We start from the raw sequence: 17,123 nt of genomic DNA, 5'->3' as shown, positions 1-17,123 counted from the left end.
TGAATGTCCATTCTCATCCATAAGATAAATCTTATAAATACAGGTATAGGACCTGTTATCCATAATGTTCAGGACCTGGGGATTTCTGGATAACTGATCTTTTCTGTAATTTAGATCTTCATACCTTATGTCTACTAGAAAATCATTTAAACATTAAAAACCCAAAAAGCTAGTTTTGCTTCCATCAAGGATCAATTATATTTATCCCAGTACAAGGTACTGTTTTATTATTACAGAGAAAAAGGAAATCATTTTTAAACAATTTGGATTATTTGATTATAATGGAGTTTATTTTCACTATTCCTCTCTCGGCATCTGTTTTTCTTCATTCTGTCTTCATTCAAGAGTTGGATGTCAGATGAATGATCCAATATATCAGTGCTGTCCAACTTCTGTGGTACCGAGGGCCAAAATTTTACTGGCCTATGTGGTGGAGGGCCAATAATGGAAGTCAGTGTTGGCCACTCCTCCTTTTAAACCACACCTATTGTAAACCACACCCATTGTAAACCACATGTTACCACAAGAACTTGATGTGTATCCACATTAACGGTGGTAGCACACCAAAAAACCAAATGGTTGGTGCTCACTGCAGGGAAATCCCTCATCAGTCATATGTAAAAAATTGAAGTCATGTTAAAACATACCCTTAAATCCATATGCCTCATCCCCCCCTGTGGATAATACAACAACCCCCCAACACATGAGAATGGCACATACAAGCAGCACCGAGTAAGCAGAGAATGGTACACACAAGCAGCACTGGGCAAGCAGAGAATGGCACACACAAGCAGCACTGGGCAAGCAGAGAATGGCACACACAAGCAGCACTGGGGAAGCAGAGAATGACACACACACAGGCAGCACTGAGCAAGCAGAGAATGGCACACACAAGCAGCACTGGGCTAGCAGAGAATGGCACACACAAGCAGCACCGAGTAAGCAGAGAATGGCACACACAAGCAGCACCGTGGAAGCAGAGAATGGCACACACAAGCAGCACTGGGGAAGCAGAGAATGACACACACAGGCAGCACTGAGCAAGCAGAGAATGTCACACACAAGCAGCACTGGGAAAGCAGAGAATGTCACACACAAGCAGCACTGGGCTAGCAGAGAATGGCACACACAAGCAGCACTGGGCTAGCAGAGAATGGCACACACAAGCAGCACTGGGGAAGCAGAGAATGGCACACACGGGCAGCACTGGGCAAGCAGAGAATGGCACACCCAAGCAGCACTGGGCAAGTAGAGAATGGCACACCCAAGCAGCACTGAGTAAGCAGAGAATGGCACACACAGGCAGCACTGGGCAAGCAGAAAATGGCACACACAAGCAGCACTGGGCAAGCAGAGAATGGCACACACAAGCAGCACTGGGGAAGCACAGAATGGCACACACAGGCAGCACTGGGCAAGCAGAGAATGGCACACACAAGCAGCACTGGGCAAGTAGAGAATGGCACACCCTAGCAGCACACAGGGAGGGAAGGCAGAACAGAGCAGGAGACAGGGAAAGCTATCAGTCTATTATGTACTACATACAGTGACACAGTGCTGGTGCCCCATTAGCATTTTGAATAAGGTGTGAACAGGTGAACAATGTGGACAGTTTCAGTCTGGGTCTCAGGTGTGAACAGTACAGGGCTTTAAGGTGTGAACAATAGAGGTGTCACAAGTGTGAACAATACAGGGGATTAGAGTCTGAATTTGAGGTTTAAACAATGCAGGGGCCAGTTAGTCTCTGTAGTGATACATTTTAAATTTTACTTATGGTAAACAGACACAGCATGTGGGGGGCCACAGAGCCCGTGGGCCGCCAGTTGGACAGCCCTGCAATATATATTATAAGGGAGCTCATTTTGCCTAGAAGATGTTGTAGAGCTCACTCTATTAAAATCACCAGAAATCATGTCTCACTACATGCAGAATTTGTGCAAAAGGCAGTTATTTTGTTAGATTTTGTCTGTACTAGAATCAGTTATTTAAGTGAGCTCTAATACATCTGGTAGGAAAGGGACCCCCACCCTTTATAAGATATATTGGATCTAACTGTCAGTGAATATCTGAAACCCAACTGCTGCATGAAGACAGAATGAAGAAAAACAGATGCTGAGAGAGGAAAAGTTAATATAAACTTGATTATTTAAAAACAATGCAGAATCTTTAATTGATTGTACTTAGAAAGTTTCTTACTTCAGTATGAGGAAGCTAATATTGAATTTTCATTTTTACGATAGTTTCCATTTAATGAACTGACATAGTTTGCAGCAATTATGTACATTAGAGTAAAGATAATTTTGTTGTTAACCTTTGTAATGGTGTTACGACTTGATATTCTCCCTGATCTGTGTAACCCCACTGTGCAAATCTTTCTCCTATCTCTTTTAATTGCTAATCAGTAATAGTTGGATCTGAGTTAATTCACACAACATTTGAGCATAACGCAAATAATTAAAGAAATTGCTTAGATGGTGGCTTGCAGTTGTTTTTAGTTGATTTTCTGAACCACTAATACTCCAATTTATCCTTATTCTGCTAGTTCTTGACATCCAAGTATTGCACTCTAGTTTTATCATATTTAGCATTTTTAACAAAACTAAAAACAAACATAAAAACCCCAAACATTACAGTCCTTACATTTGCTCAAAATAATGAAGTGGTAGTGCTAACATAAGAAGGTCTCTTACAAATTCCAAAGAATAGTCATCTGAATTTGTTTGGTCAGCATGGGTGTAGTCAAACTACTTGAGCAAGAAACTTGACAGTTGTATATTCCTATAAACTTTTGGTAACACATAGAAACTTTTGAACAACAAAAACAAATCTCCCTTTTTGTTAAGCCGTTGTTAACCAAATTAAATAATTGTTTATTTTTTTTCTCTAGTGTCTGCTTGGGGGACACAGGGACAGTGGGATATAGCTGGTACCAGTAGGAGGAGGACACAACAATATGAATAATTAACTTGCTCCTCCTCTGCTGGCAATACCCCCTCGGCAGGCGGAGCCCAGTTAGTTTTTTGTTGTGTTGTCAGGAGGAGGATGTTTCCTATTCAATCAGCTTGTCTGACACCTGGAGAGATTCGGCACCCCAACACTGAGTAGGTAGTATGGACCGATATCTTCCTACGTGGGATTGTCTCCGGGGTAACAGAGTGTACTGAACACCTACCATCCAGTCCACCTAAACTCTCCTTCCCTTCACAGGGGGAGAGCAGACTGGCCGGAAGACTAAGGGAGACCTGAGGGCTGCAAAATGTAAGTATGCCTCTCTCCCTCAACGACGGACTACCTCCCCCCCCCTTCCTCCTTACATAAACCATCAAGGGGGAACAAGGAGCAGAAGGACACTAAACGAGGTCAAGCTCATTTTCCACTGGGCGGAAGCCAACCAAACCAGACTTCCTGAAGCAGACAATCACTAGACTCAGGAGAGTGGTCACTAAACCAGGAAATATTCCAGGAGATAATAGCAAGATGGGGAGTACCGGAGGTGGACCTGATGGCCACCCGGCAGAACCGGAAGGTATCAACGTTCTTCGCCAGGTACCGGGATCCTCTAGCCTTAGGCGTGGACGCTCTATCATCAAAGTGGGATTTTCAACTTGCTTACGCATTTCCAACAAACCCTCTTATTACAAGGACATTAAGAAAGCTTCAGGGAGAACAGACAACACTCATCCTCATAGCTCCCAGATGGCCACGGCGAACATGGTTCTCAGACCTCCTCAATCTCTCGATAGAGGAACCTTGGAGCCTCCCTCTGCTGGCGGATCTTCTCTCTCAAGGGCCCATTCTTCATCCAAAGCCACAAAGTCTCAACTTGACGGCGTGGCTCCTGAAACCCACATTCTAAAGATTAAGGGGTTCTCTGACAAAGTGGTGAAGACTATGCGGGCAGCACGCAAACCTGTGTCAGCAAAGACCTATCACAGAGTATGGGGCACATACCAGGACTGGTGTACTCGACACAACAAGGTTTTCGAACGTTTTTCCATCTCCAACCTTCTCAAATTACTACAGGAAGGACTATCCATGGGCCTATCGATGGGATCACTAAAGTCCCAAGTCTCAGCTCTATCTATTCTTTTCCAGAAGCGCTTAGCCCTCCTCCCGGATATCAAGACCTTTATGCAAGGGGTGGCTCACATAGCGCCTCCAATTTGAACACCTGTTCCATCATGGGACCTTACCTTGGTATTGCGAGCCCTTCAGGATCCAACTTTTGAGCCTTTGGCATTGAATCCATTACAGTGGCTTACCTGGAAACCGGTATTCCTACTAGCAATTGCGTCGGCACAAAGAGTTTCAGAGCTCATCGCTTGTGCAATCATCAGGACAGAGCGGTACTTCATACTATACCTTACTTTCTCCCAAAGGTAGTTTCATCTTTTCATCTCAATCAAGAGATCACCATACCAACCTTCTGTCCGTCACCGTCCAACCCTAAGGAAGTGGCACTGCACTCTCTGGATCCGGTACAAGCTCTCAAGTTCTATTTGCATAGTGTTAAAGACATCCGCAAGACAGATGCTCTGTTTGTTGTTCCAGGGGGACCCCTACATGGAACTCCGGCCTCTAAGGCTGCCATTTCACGCTATATTAGACAGGCCATTCAACAAGCATACATGACAAGGGGGCAAACACCCCCCACCAGGGGTCAAGGCAGGGGGATGAGCACGTCCTGGGCCTTCCGGAATCAAGCCTCGGCTGAGCAGCTGTGCAAAGCAGCTACGTGGACATCATTCCACTCCTTTGCAAAATTCTACCATTTCGATACCTTTGCGACTTTTGACACACGCTTCAGCAGGAAGGTTCTTCAAGCCGCAGTGGCATCTTCCACATAGACCTATCCTTCCCGCCCTATACAAGGGGATAGCTTTGGTACGTCCCCACTGTCCCCCAAGCAGACACTGGTGAAAGGAGATTTTGTGTACTCACCGTTAAATCTCCTTCTCTTCAGTCGCTTGGGGGACACAGGGCTTCCCTTCCTGGATAGGGGGCATTCTGCCAATCAGACATGGTCTGGTAATTATTCATTATGTTGCCTTCTTAGGTTAAGTTTTATTCGAGTTATATGAGTACTTTGGTAAAAAAAAAACTGACTGGGCTCCGCCTGCTGAGGGGGTATAGCCAGCAGAGGAGGAGCTAGTTAATTATTCATATTGTTGTGTCCTCCTCCTGATACCAGCTATACCCTACTGTCCATGTGTCCCCCAAGCGACTGAAGAGAAAGAGATTTAACGGTGAGTACACAAAATATCCTTTTTTTAAATACTGCTGTGTTGAATCAATTCAAAGTTTCCCTTAGACGTCTGTAGTGGTCAAAGAAAGTTATTTGGCCTTCAGATTTAGCCCCAACAAATAAATAGTTACATGAAAGAGAAAATGTGTTTCCTCTTAATACAACAAAATTGCTACTCTATGCTAACAATTAGGGATGCACCAAATCCAGGATTCAGTTCCGGATTCGCCCGTTTTTAGCAGGATTTGACCAAATCCTAGTGCCTGGCTGAACCAAATCCTAATTTGCATATGTAAATTAGGGGCAGGAAGGGAAATCACGTGACTTTTTTTTACAAAACAAGGAAGTAAAAAGGTTTTTCCTTTCCTGTCCCTAATTTGCATATGCAAAATCGGATTCGGTTTGGTATTTGGCCGTATCACAAATCGTGGATTGGGTCCATCCCTAATCATAACTTGCTGCTTTAGTGCACAAGTAACTAAGGGCCCACAGCAATTAGGCTGAGTAGCATTGTAACGTGAAGTCCAGACAGTCCAGATTAGGTCAATGTTGGGCTTCCTGGACCAGTATTACCCCTATTATCGTTCTCAATGTAAATCCACAAAGTGCATGCAGGCTGTCACATAGATATGCCCAGGACTAGGCTTGTTATCTTTTTCACTTAATATATGAAACATGCACATAAGACCTGTTTGAATTACTGAGCTATTGGTAATCAAAAATCTTTATTTTCTTGTATATGTCTTTTATGTGTTTTCTAATGATTGGAAGATTAAAACCTTAAAAATGCCATAACAGTAATAGCTTTGAAGTTTTCTCCTGAAACGTTGTTTCTTTCCTAGAAATGGAGGCCTTACTGTCTACAGTATCTATACCATATCCTGAAATATCTCCTTTAGTACCTGAGGTTCCACAAGTAAAAGGAGAGTCTGTTGCTGCACCATCTCGACCAGATTCAGCACCTCCTTCAGCACCTCCTTCAGCACCTCCTTCAGTAAGCCGCCCACCTCCAGCCGGTCCTTCACAGAGTGGATATGCTAAATTTCAGAAGAGCCTGCCACCTCGTTTCCAACGGCAACAGCAGGTAATGCTACTCACAGAGTATTACAATTGTGATTTAGAATCTATTTATGAGAATTAGAGATTGTGGGAATAAGAAAAATTTTTTAGTCAAATGTAAGTAGGGAGTTGAGAATTATGCTAAAATAATGCCTTCTTGAAAACCAGAAAACACTACAAATGAAAATGTATTTATTTGAAATAATTTACACATACAAGTCATTTCTCTCCTATACATTTATAATATTTGTTGCCTTGCAGTTTTTGAGATTTTAGGATTGATTCTAACAAGTGCACCATATGCAAGAAGTTAGTATGATTTCCCCATGCTTGTGTGGGTTTTTTCTAGATACTTCAGTTTCCTTCCACACTCCCAAAACACTGATCAGGTCATAATAGTGGCCTCTGGAGACCAGCTGGAAGAGAACTGCAAAGACTATTCAATTCCTTTCTCCACTGACAATATTCAAATCTGCCTAAATAGATAGATATGCAGCCTGATGTTGGGACCCATACACAGGCCAATAAGCTAGCAACTTGGTTTTTATCAGCCAAATCAGAATCCTGTGTATGGTTAGCTTATTCTTGTGTGAAAAGGAGTGCAAAGTTTGTAGAAAATAGGGCTTGGCATCTGGGCTGGAGGTATTTTAGTATTGAGTCCACAGTTGACATGGTCAGCGGGTATTGCACCACTTGCAGAAGTATTCTAAAAAATCTTTTTATGGCTGCAGTTAAAGTAGGGCACCAAGAAACATTAATAACTGACTACATAATCATGTATTCTAAAAAGAATGCAGCATTTTGTGTAGCATACTTAAAAGACACCGAAAGCCTAACTGACTGGGGTATGCCAATTTGTTAGGCAACCTCAGTGAATTAAAAGATATTGTTATAGGGAAACATATTTTCCAATATGCATCAGTTAATGGTGTTTCTTACACAGAATCATGCACTGAGTTTCGTTTAATTAGAAGAGAAAATTGTTGATTTTTTATATTTCATTTTAAAATTGCAACATTAAGGCAGCCACATTTGTGTCAGCTCTTTCACAGCCACCTCATTACTGTAAGGGTGGTGGCAGATGGGGAGAATAGTTGCCCAGCGACAAATCTTCTCTAATTCGGGTGACTAATATCTCGAAATGCATTCCCACCGGCAAGAATACGAATCGCAGACGGGAAGGCATTTCTGGGAGTTGCCCGAAGTTGAGAAGATTTATCGCTGGGTGACTTATCTCCCCTTCTGCCACCACCCTAAAAGGACAGTATAAACCTCTAAGGCTTGTGACACACAGGCAGATTCGGGGAGATTTAATCGCCTTTTCTTCTGGGCGACAATCTCCCCCAACTGCCTTTGCGTGTCTTCCCGTCTGCTATAATGAAAAGTCGCCTGCGCTAAAGCTCATGCGGCGCTTCGTTTTCCGAAGTTGCCTCACGAGGAAACTTCAGGCTACTTTGGAAAACGAAGCACATCTGCCCCCGAATCTGCCCATGTGTCACAAGCCTAATGCTAAATGAATAGGGCTTGTGCTAAACAAACATTGAGCAAAACTTTTAAGTAAGACATAACTATTGGTTTTGTTATTTCTGGAACTAAAAAGAATGTGTAGCTGTTTTCATATCAGTACTTCTTGTTAATTCCTGATCCCAAAGAACATCAGTGTACGAGGCTCTCTGATGTTCTTCCCCTAATCAGTATGTGGCTGAAAATTGGCCACATTTAAAAATCAGTCGGTTTGATGATGAGGTCCTTGGTTCGACTTCCCGTATTCATGGTATTGTGATCAGATTGTTGTGCCCACTTCACTTCAAGTAACAGTAAGGGTGAAGACACACAGAGCTACTAGTAGCAGCTACTTGTCATGGCTACAAAATAGACCATAGTGATAATTGGCTTTGTTAAGACACGTTTGGGGTTATGTAATAAAAGGCACTAAGTTTGCCCAGGGGCAGTAACCCATAACAGCCAATCAGCAGGTAGCATTTACTAGTCACCTGTTTAAATGCAAGAATCTTATTGGCTGTCATGGGTTACTGCTCTTGGGCAAACGTAGTGCCTTATATTACATATGGGGAAAATATGTTTTAGCAGAGGCAATTCTCATTACTGTCTATGGCAGGGTAATTGTTTGGCATTTTGTAGCTACATCAAGTAGCTGCTACTAGTAGCTCAGTGTGTCTTCACCCTTAGGCAAGGAGTCTTCAGTGTTTATTTGAGCAGGATCATTTCACTGTTTACCTCCAGCCTGCAGTTTTTCATGCTGTACACTTTTCCTTTGACGTTCAGTTCTATCCTTTGTATAATATAATAATTTACTTGTAAATGAAATTGCCATTTTGTTACTCTGCTATGAGTTCCTGGAGGTATTATATATTAAATTGCCACTGTGTCACTCTGCTATCAGTACTGGGATATTTACATAAAATTGCCACTACATTGATGTGTATATTTACTAAGGGTGTATCTCTAAAATGGTGAGTATTTTATTGGGGGTGTCTCTTCCAAAATGGGCATGGCCTGAAATTTTGCCATAGCATGCTCTTATCGCCGTCATTCTTACTCCTGTCCCCGAACATCACTCACAAAATCAAGGAATGTTACAGTGCTAAAAGAATAGTAATAATGTAATATCTGTTCTTCGTATTTTCTTTGTCTTAGGAGCAGCTCATGAAGCAGTGGCAGCAGAGCAGGGAACCTAACCCTTCTGCTTCAGTTAGACCTCCAGGTCAACAGGCTCCAGCTCCTCCTTCACAGCCTCCTCAGAAAGCACTGTACAGTGGAGGTTCACTGGGAAGGACAGCTCCACAACCACCTCCTGCACCCTTACCTTCTCATGTGAACTACGATCCTCGCTGGGTAATGGTGCCGCATTTAATTGACCCCCGCCTTATGCAAGGAAGACCCTTGGACTACTATACGCCTACTGCAGGAGTACACCCTTCAGGTGAATGGAATCAAAATAGGGAGAGGGAGAATTTTTTGTGTGTGCACCAAAAGAAAAAGTGTATGTTATGTGGAACTAAAAGTTAAACTCGATGAAAGTTTTTCATAATCACTGAAAACACGTTGTTCCATTTATTCTTGAAAATACGTTTCCTATTCACAACATTAGACGTTGCCAGATTTTAATAGGGTTTTTGGAAAACATAAATTTGAAAATATCTAAATATTGATTCGCCACTCAGTGGTTAGGATAGAAATTGAGTTGAGTACTTGTCAAGATTTCTGGCATTTAGCTGAAACCTAGTACTTTTTGTAGAATTTGGTTTATTCAGTCATCAGGGTATAAAGCATAAAATAGAGTGTACAACTCTTCTCTTATTCCATTATTAATGTGTATGGGTAAGGATGGAAATGTATTTATTTTCACACTGCAATTTGGTTGCTTGTATAGAAACATTACTCTAGAAATAGGACTGTTAGTCTAAATTTGGAGATGTATCTCCTAAATGCTCTGTCATTCTCTGACATGTACCATACAGACAGAAGACTTGTATCGAAGGTGCTTCTTAGAAAATATCCTTTACAGGGTTCAGGTGTATCTGAGATGCCCCTTGCTCTGGAAATACTGATCAGATGTTTAACTTTAAGAGAACCAACTGGCAGTGAGGCAATAGACGCAGCCAGTGTTAGAGATGCCCACAGTGATCATACTAAATGAAATATTCAGTGCATCTTGTGACCTATAAACATCCACTTATTTAGAGAAAAATAAAGTGTAAACTGTGTAAAAGTAGGGATGCACCAAATCCAATGTTTTGGAGTTTGGAATCCCAAAGTGAATCCAAACCCAAAACCCTGCTTTGCATATGCTATTAAGGGCTAGGAAATGTAAAAAGAACCATGCACTGTGCATCTAGAAATACGCCCCTCCCTCTCTCCCCAATTTCCTTGTGAAAAAGATTTTATTTAAGGGTTTGGTTTTGTCAGATAGATGGATTCAGCCAAATAATGTCAAAAAATCCTGAATCCTGGATTTGTTGTATACAGGGCCAGATTTACATACCAGGCCCAATGCGTTTCGTCGCCCCTTTATTCCCCATTGCTCGGGACCTGAGCAATGGGGATTGGAGCATGGGAAATTAAAAAAAATGATTGTATCTCCTGCGCATCCAGTGTGGGTGTTGTTGGGCAGCATGCCACCCCCTAAAATCCTTCAACCCTAGGCCCAGGCCTTGGTGGCCTTTCCACAAATCCAGGCCTGGTTGCATCCCTATTTAAAAGATTCACAAGCTTATTGGGTTGACTGCAGTAACAGTCTCCGAAACTAAAGGCAGAATTAGTTACCTTTAAACCTGAAAGGCTTAGGCTTTGCATTCACACTGTAAACTGAATTATATAATAAAGGTCATCTTATTCTTCAGGTTTACCCAAACTCCCTCTTATTTAATGCTAGGACTGATGACTCGAGAGCGTTCAGACAGCGGTGGCTCTGGATCGGATGGGTATGAGCGTCACCCTTCACTGATGAGGGAACGGACAACGCCACCTACAGACCCTAAACTTTTATGGGGAGGCGAAATGTTTAATCCTCCTGAAGCAAGGCCTCTCATGTCACCTATGCGACAAAATATAGAGGTTAACAACAGGGAAATAAGGTAAAAGGAAATAATACCTCAGATTAATTTATCTGGATGTCATATATAGTCTTTGTGTTCAAAAATTATGCAGATTGTCTGTCAATGTTTAATTTTTTAATGAACCCCTCTTTTTCCCATTTTAATTATGTTTTTGTATAGAAGTAACACACCTCCTGCTCGCATGGTTGCTTCCCAGAGTATTCAGCCACCCTCTTATTCAGGCAACTTCAACACATATCCAGAAAATTCTGCTGCTACTGCTCAGCAGGCACATTTTGGCCACCATTATTCTACAGATGAACAACATACCTGGCACCATCTACACAACCATAAATCTACGCCAACCCCTCCTCCTCAGCCCAGTGAACAAAAACATCCCGATTCAGCTACTACTCAGCCATCCACTCCATCGGCCCCTTTGCCACAGGCTCGTAGACGGAATGATGAGACTGTCATACTAAGAAGAGAGGCTGCTGCCGCTCCTCCTTTGCCAGAAGCCCCTACCAAAGAGGAGATAACCAGTATGCGTCACAAAGAGGACAAAAAGGAAATTGCCAAGGATGAACCAAAACATGAAAGAACCTTACAGTCTAGCAGGCCAGATTACCATAAGCCACTTTCTTGGCGGGAATCCAAAACAGAGACACGATGGGGTCCTAGACCTGGAGTGGGGGGTAGTAGGAGGCAAGAGGAAACTGCAGCTAAATTTGGATCACAGGCTCAGATGACTACACAACGTAGGGCAGGACCTATCAAAAGAGGAGGTAGGATAGAGGGAACAGTTACCCAAGAGAATAAGACAAGTCCAATTCCTCTTGTTGCATCAGAGTCACAGAAAAATAAACAAGTTAATCAGTCAGATAGGGAGGCAGAGGAGGCAGCTGGATCTCCGTTGAGGAGGAGGTATGAAATTGCAGGTACTACACTTCCTGCTAGAGAATCAGTAGCCATGGTTCCAACAGGACGTGGCCGTGGAAGAGGAGAGTATTTTTCCAGAGGACGGGGATTCCGTGGGGCATATTCTGGACGAAGTAGAGGTGGGAGAGGAAGAAGTCATGAGTTTCGTGGGGGCTATAGAAAGGAAAGCCCTTTCTATCGAGAAGATGGAAATGTAGATGGTAAGTCATCTGGACGAACAGATGGTCGTGAACGCAACACTAGTGAGACAAGAAGTGAGGGCTCTGAGTATGAAGAGGTGCCCAAAAGAAGGCGGCAGCGGGGATCAGAGACTGGAAGTGAGACAGAGCCTGCTGTTTCTGAAAACCAGGTGGCCAAAAGTGTGCAATTCCAGCAGAAAAAAGAAACTTCTAATTCAGTTAGTCAGCGTCCACGTGAAAAGGGGAAAGACTCTGGCAGAGGACGTACATTCACCCCAAGAGGTGTGCCCTCCAGAAGAGGAAGGGGTGGAACATCCATGGTAACCTTTAGTCCACATCCTAAATATCAGCCACCTCAGCCTCTGCTTCCTCCATCCCAGGCAACACCACAGGCACATAAACCAGAAAGGAGAAGTGATAAAGTGGCTTTTTCAGCAGTTCCATCTACAGCTGGAGAGGAGCATCCACAACAGCCACCACGAAGGAGGCGTCACCATGGTAGACCCCAGCAACAAGATAAGCCACCACGGTTTCGAAGGTTGAAACAGGAAAGGGAGAATGCAGCAAGAGCAGGAAATGGTGCAGGAGCACAGACTCCGTCTCAACAAATTACAGTAGCACAGGAACAGCCCCAAAGATCTAGGCAAAGTGAAGAGGAACGTGCTGTTCCCCGTAGAGGACTTAAATCCCCAGAACCTTGCAATGCTAATTCAGACCAGGCAAATGAGGAATGGGAGACTGCATCAGAAAGCAGTGATTTTACAGAAAAGAAGGAAAGGGGTGAAGTGCCAGTCCAAAATGGCAGTGAATCGGCACTTACATTAAATGTTACATGTGTAAAAGACCAGAAAAGAGATATGTCAAAAAGAAGCTTCTCCAGCCAGAGACCAGTCATGGAAAGGCAAAATCGTAGACCAATGCACCCAGCTGGCCAAAGAGCTAACAGGGGAGGTGGTACTGGCAGGAGTGGAGACAAGAGAAGCTGGCCATCACCTCGCAACAAAGGGTAAATTATCTTCATGTGATACTGAGCTATATAAAAAAAGTAGTAAATAAACATCTTTCATTGCAGTGTATTTCTTCATTATCCCTCAGGGGTAGATCAAATGAAGAACGTGCTCCTGCCTCCTTACCTCTTCCCCAGTCAACACCCACAACTAACGTTGTATACCGCGTAGATCATGTGATACATAACCCAGTGGGAATTCAGCAGGCACTCAGTGAACTTGGTCAGAGGCATAGCAAACGAACCAGTCATAATCTGGATTCACCTCCTGGGCATATTCAACCAGCTGCAGGTAAGAGCTCCGTCAGATACTCGTTTATAGTGAAAGTGTGTTCTTAAACTGGAAAAGTAATATTTATGGCAATATAATGCAGTTTCAGCTCAGTATTAGGAATGCCCTCAAATAAAGTGGTATTGTCAATCTTTCTTAAATGAATTGAACGTTTTAAAGACTAGTACATAGTCCTCCGTGAGAGAGAAACACACATGCACCACTGTCAATAATATTGTCCTCTCTTCTTTGCTGCCTTATCCCATAACTTAAACAGTATGACATGTTTTTCTTGCCACCCTAGGCTTTGTAAAATAGTAATTTGTGTTCATAATTTTTAGTTCTAATCACACTGATACCTTCCTTCTGTAGCTCTAATTTTTGTTCCGCCTAACATCTGCAAATTGTCTGACATCTCTATTAAGTAGTGTAAGCCTTTCTCTTGTTGTCTTATCAACACTTTAAAGTAGTGTCATCTCTCTTTCAATGCTACCTAGTTTTTACAAAACAGATTGTCACCTAAGGGAGAACAGTGAAAACAAACAGACATTTGATGTTTGTTGTGTTGATAAATGACTCCCAGAAAGTCGGTATCACTTGGGTTAACTGACTATACAGAAATTGCAGAGAAAGTGGATCGACAGGGTTGCTGACACTCTCACTTAATAGAGTACTGTTGAGCATAATGCCTGCCATTAGCAGTCATAAACTGTCTAAAACAGCTAATATCTCAGAAGCCATATAAAATAGAAAATTAATTTATAGTGCTCAGAGTATCTCTTAGTTTGTTTACACTAACTTGCTATTGGGTTAGATGCTCTAATATAAGAGGATTTTATATTGTCCTCTTTGTGTGTATGAAGGTGCTGAAGGAAACCTATATGGCTTGTAATGAAAATAATGTATAAAGAGTTTCTGTCGCCTTATCTTAAAGCTTATATGGTATTCAAGGCTTTGTTACTGCCGGAGGAGCAGAAAAACCTCTAATTCTGACCAGTGCCAACCAGTGTGTGTCATTACAGATGGGAACTTTATCCCTTTATTATGAACATACAACACAGAGTTTGGGCAGAAAATGTGTGTGTTTGAATTCCTGGCTGAAATCCATCTCATGCATGCAGGGACTTGTGCAACATTCTTGTTATTGACTGGATATATTGGGCAGCATTGGTGGCTGAGAAAACCACCTAAAGTCACTAAAGCCATACAAAGATGGCAGGTGGGGAAGGACAGGGGTTGTTTGTACAGAAGTCTTCTCTGTAAACTGGTTATTTATTTTAACCATCTTGTAAGGTCCAGAAAGTTGTAGTGTAGCTTACTTTGAGTTTTTCCTTCCCCTGTTTAGTTCAAGAAATTACAAAAGCCATGAATATTTTATAATTAAAACAATAAGCAACTGATCAGCACACACCCTATTCGTTGAACCAGTGTTGAAAAGGGGAATATACCCACTTTAGCAGGTTGAAGGTGGAATATATAGCCATGTTGAGATGAAACACTTTAGCTCCCCATAGACGCAACAACTCTTCTTGCCGATTTTAGGGAAGTCCGACCAATCCTTCGAAATTATCGTGCGGTTAGTGGGATTAGAACGATCGTACATTTTACGATTTTTCGGCCGACATCTGTCAGGAAATTGATCGGCCAGGTCAAAAAATCTTTGTCGGTCCCAGTGCAATCTCTCTATGTTTGCAGGGCCAAGCAGGCAGCTCCCCTTTGTTTTCCTGGCAAATTGGTCTTTTTAGTTGATGGTAAATTCGTACGATCGTTCTGAGAAGATCGTGGTCTCAGGATCTGATCTTTTAAAAATCTCAACATCTATGGCCAGCTTTAGCCATAATTGTTTCAGTCAAACATCATTTGTGACACACACTACAGAGGTATGGGTATGGGTTCTTAAAACACTATTTGTAAGCATTTCTGAGTGAGCCTTAGTGAGTATGAGTGTTTGTAAGTTTGACCAGGGATACTCACCAGTAATTCAGTACCTGTTCTGTTTACGGGACATATGATGTGACAAAGCACAAATTAATCTCAACATTATTTTGTATTAGTATATCATTAACTTGTATAAAGGTTTATAGGAATAAATAAATACATCTGTAAATCTTATTCTTTTAGTCCTGTGAATAATAAGAACATTTATAATTTATATTATACACAGCAAAGTGTATAGTAAAAGCAATATATTAGGGTTTTTTTAGATTGAGTTCGATATGTAAACTTATTTTGGTTTTATGCTTTCAGGCTCCTTTGTTGTCAGCCATAGTAAACTTCTCAGTGAAACATTAGCTACACCATTACCTAAACGAAATTCACAACTTCGCAGGAGCAGAGAAGTCACTCATGAGGTGAGATACAAATATTTTTCTAGATTATCCCCTTTCGGGATTATGGATTTGTCTTCCTTCATCCATGGAAGCAAGACAGAAGAAACTAAGGTCTTGATACCTCCATCCTGATATATAGTCTGGTTCTACCTTAAATCTCCACTTTCTTCTGTCATGCCGAACATGTAGGATAGTTTATGTCTTGATTTCTTTCATTGCTGGACTGATTGTTGCCTCCTGGGTTGCTGCAGCTCAAGTCATTTTTACATCACTAACTTCTGTATGTGAATAATATTTTGCCCCTGTCAGCCACAGTCTTAAAGGGACCTAATGTCAGCTCTGAAAAACCTATTTTCAACTTTACATTCATTCATCCAGGTCATGATATACAGTATCTTGTAGAAAGCAACTGGACGTTCTGAGCTTTCTTGAAAGGTTTCACCACTCATCAGAGTGGCTTCTTCAGTTCCTTAGTGGTAGGGAATCCCCCAGCATTTAAACCCTTAAGGGTAGTACAGTCACAGCGGACCTTTACATGGAAGAAGTAAAAGACAAAGCCTTGAACACCTTCAATGGAACAGCACTAAGTCATTGGTTGAGTTATGTAGATAACACTTGGGTCAGTATTAAAACACATAAAGCTCCAGCCTTTACTGAACACACAAACTCGGTGGATAACAGAGGAAGATGTGAAAGGCAGCAAGCAGTTTTTTGGGTCTCTGCAATAGTTATTAAAGAGGGGGGAAACTGGATCTTTAAGTATATAGGAAAGCTACTCATACTAAGCATTGTTTGCTGTTTTATTCCCACCACAATCTGGAACATAAATTGGGGATTGTAAGAACTTTGCACCATTGGGCTGAAACTGTGGCAATCAATGCCTAGGCTAAAGACAAAGCATACAAGCATCTTAAAGGAGCTTTGAAAACTTGTGGATATCTAGACTGGGTCTGTGGTCTTTGCTGTCCAATGTAGTGAAGATTGCACAGATCTGTACATTGGGAAGACTACATTGCTGCCGTCATAAGAGGGCTAACTCCTCAGGACAAGAAAAAAGGGAAAAGGGACAGTCCGTTAAAGACATCATTGTGTATATTTTGGGCGAAGATGACAGATGTTTTGAAAGAGTTGTGAAAGAGGCCATTTATGCCAAACCGGATCAACCATCCCTTAAAGGGCTGTTTCACCTTTAAGTTAACTTTTAGTATGTTATAGAATGGCTAATCCTAAGCAACTGTTTTTTTGTTTTTTTTTTCTATTTTGCGTTTTGTATTCTAATGATTTATATTGTTTAGCAGGATATTATTCAACATGGAGTATGCAAGAATGCCACCACTTGGACACAGCAAGTTGTTCGAGATCACCAGCCAGAAGCCCTGGCACCACGTGTCTGGAGTAGAGAGAAGAGCAGTAAGTCTGCTAGTTTTAAGTAGGAACTGCAAAGTGGAGCAAATATGTAGTAGGAAAATTTCTACAAAATCAGGCCTCCGTTATCCACAACCTTACGTTCGTGGCTGTGAAACTTGTCCTCAAGA

At 42.1% G+C, this 17,123-nt stretch overlaps 1 protein-coding gene across 2 annotated transcripts in view; it reads left to right on the top strand.

Annotated features, from left to right (window-relative positions):
• prrc2a.S (proline rich coiled-coil 2A S homeolog) overlaps positions 1-17,123 on the top strand; it is a 68,022-nt gene that overhangs the window by 30,332 nt on the left and 20,567 nt on the right. Inside the window, exons 13-19 of one of the 2 annotated variants that reach the window (XM_018233252.2) lie at positions 6,088-6,329; positions 8,963-9,248; positions 10,701-10,902; positions 11,044-12,987; positions 13,077-13,279; positions 15,506-15,609; positions 16,884-16,998. In XM_018233252.2, coding sequence (XP_018088741.1) covers positions 6,088-6,329; positions 8,963-9,248; positions 10,701-10,902; positions 11,044-12,987; positions 13,077-13,279; positions 15,506-15,609; positions 16,884-16,998 — 3,096 coding nt within the window. The remainder of the gene's footprint in view (positions 1-6,087; positions 6,330-8,962; positions 9,249-10,700; positions 10,903-11,043; positions 12,988-13,076; positions 13,280-15,505; positions 15,610-16,883; positions 16,999-17,123) is intronic. The other variant, XM_018233253.2, reaches the window with a different exon arrangement.

This window comes from Xenopus laevis, chromosome 8S, assembly GCF_017654675.1.
Source record: "Xenopus laevis strain J_2021 chromosome 8S, Xenopus_laevis_v10.1, whole genome shotgun sequence".
NCBI lineage: Eukaryota > Metazoa > Chordata > Amphibia > Anura > Pipidae > Xenopus > Xenopus laevis.
The sequence above is the reverse complement of the archived record's forward strand: the minus strand, read 5'-3'. Positions and strand labels throughout refer to the sequence as shown.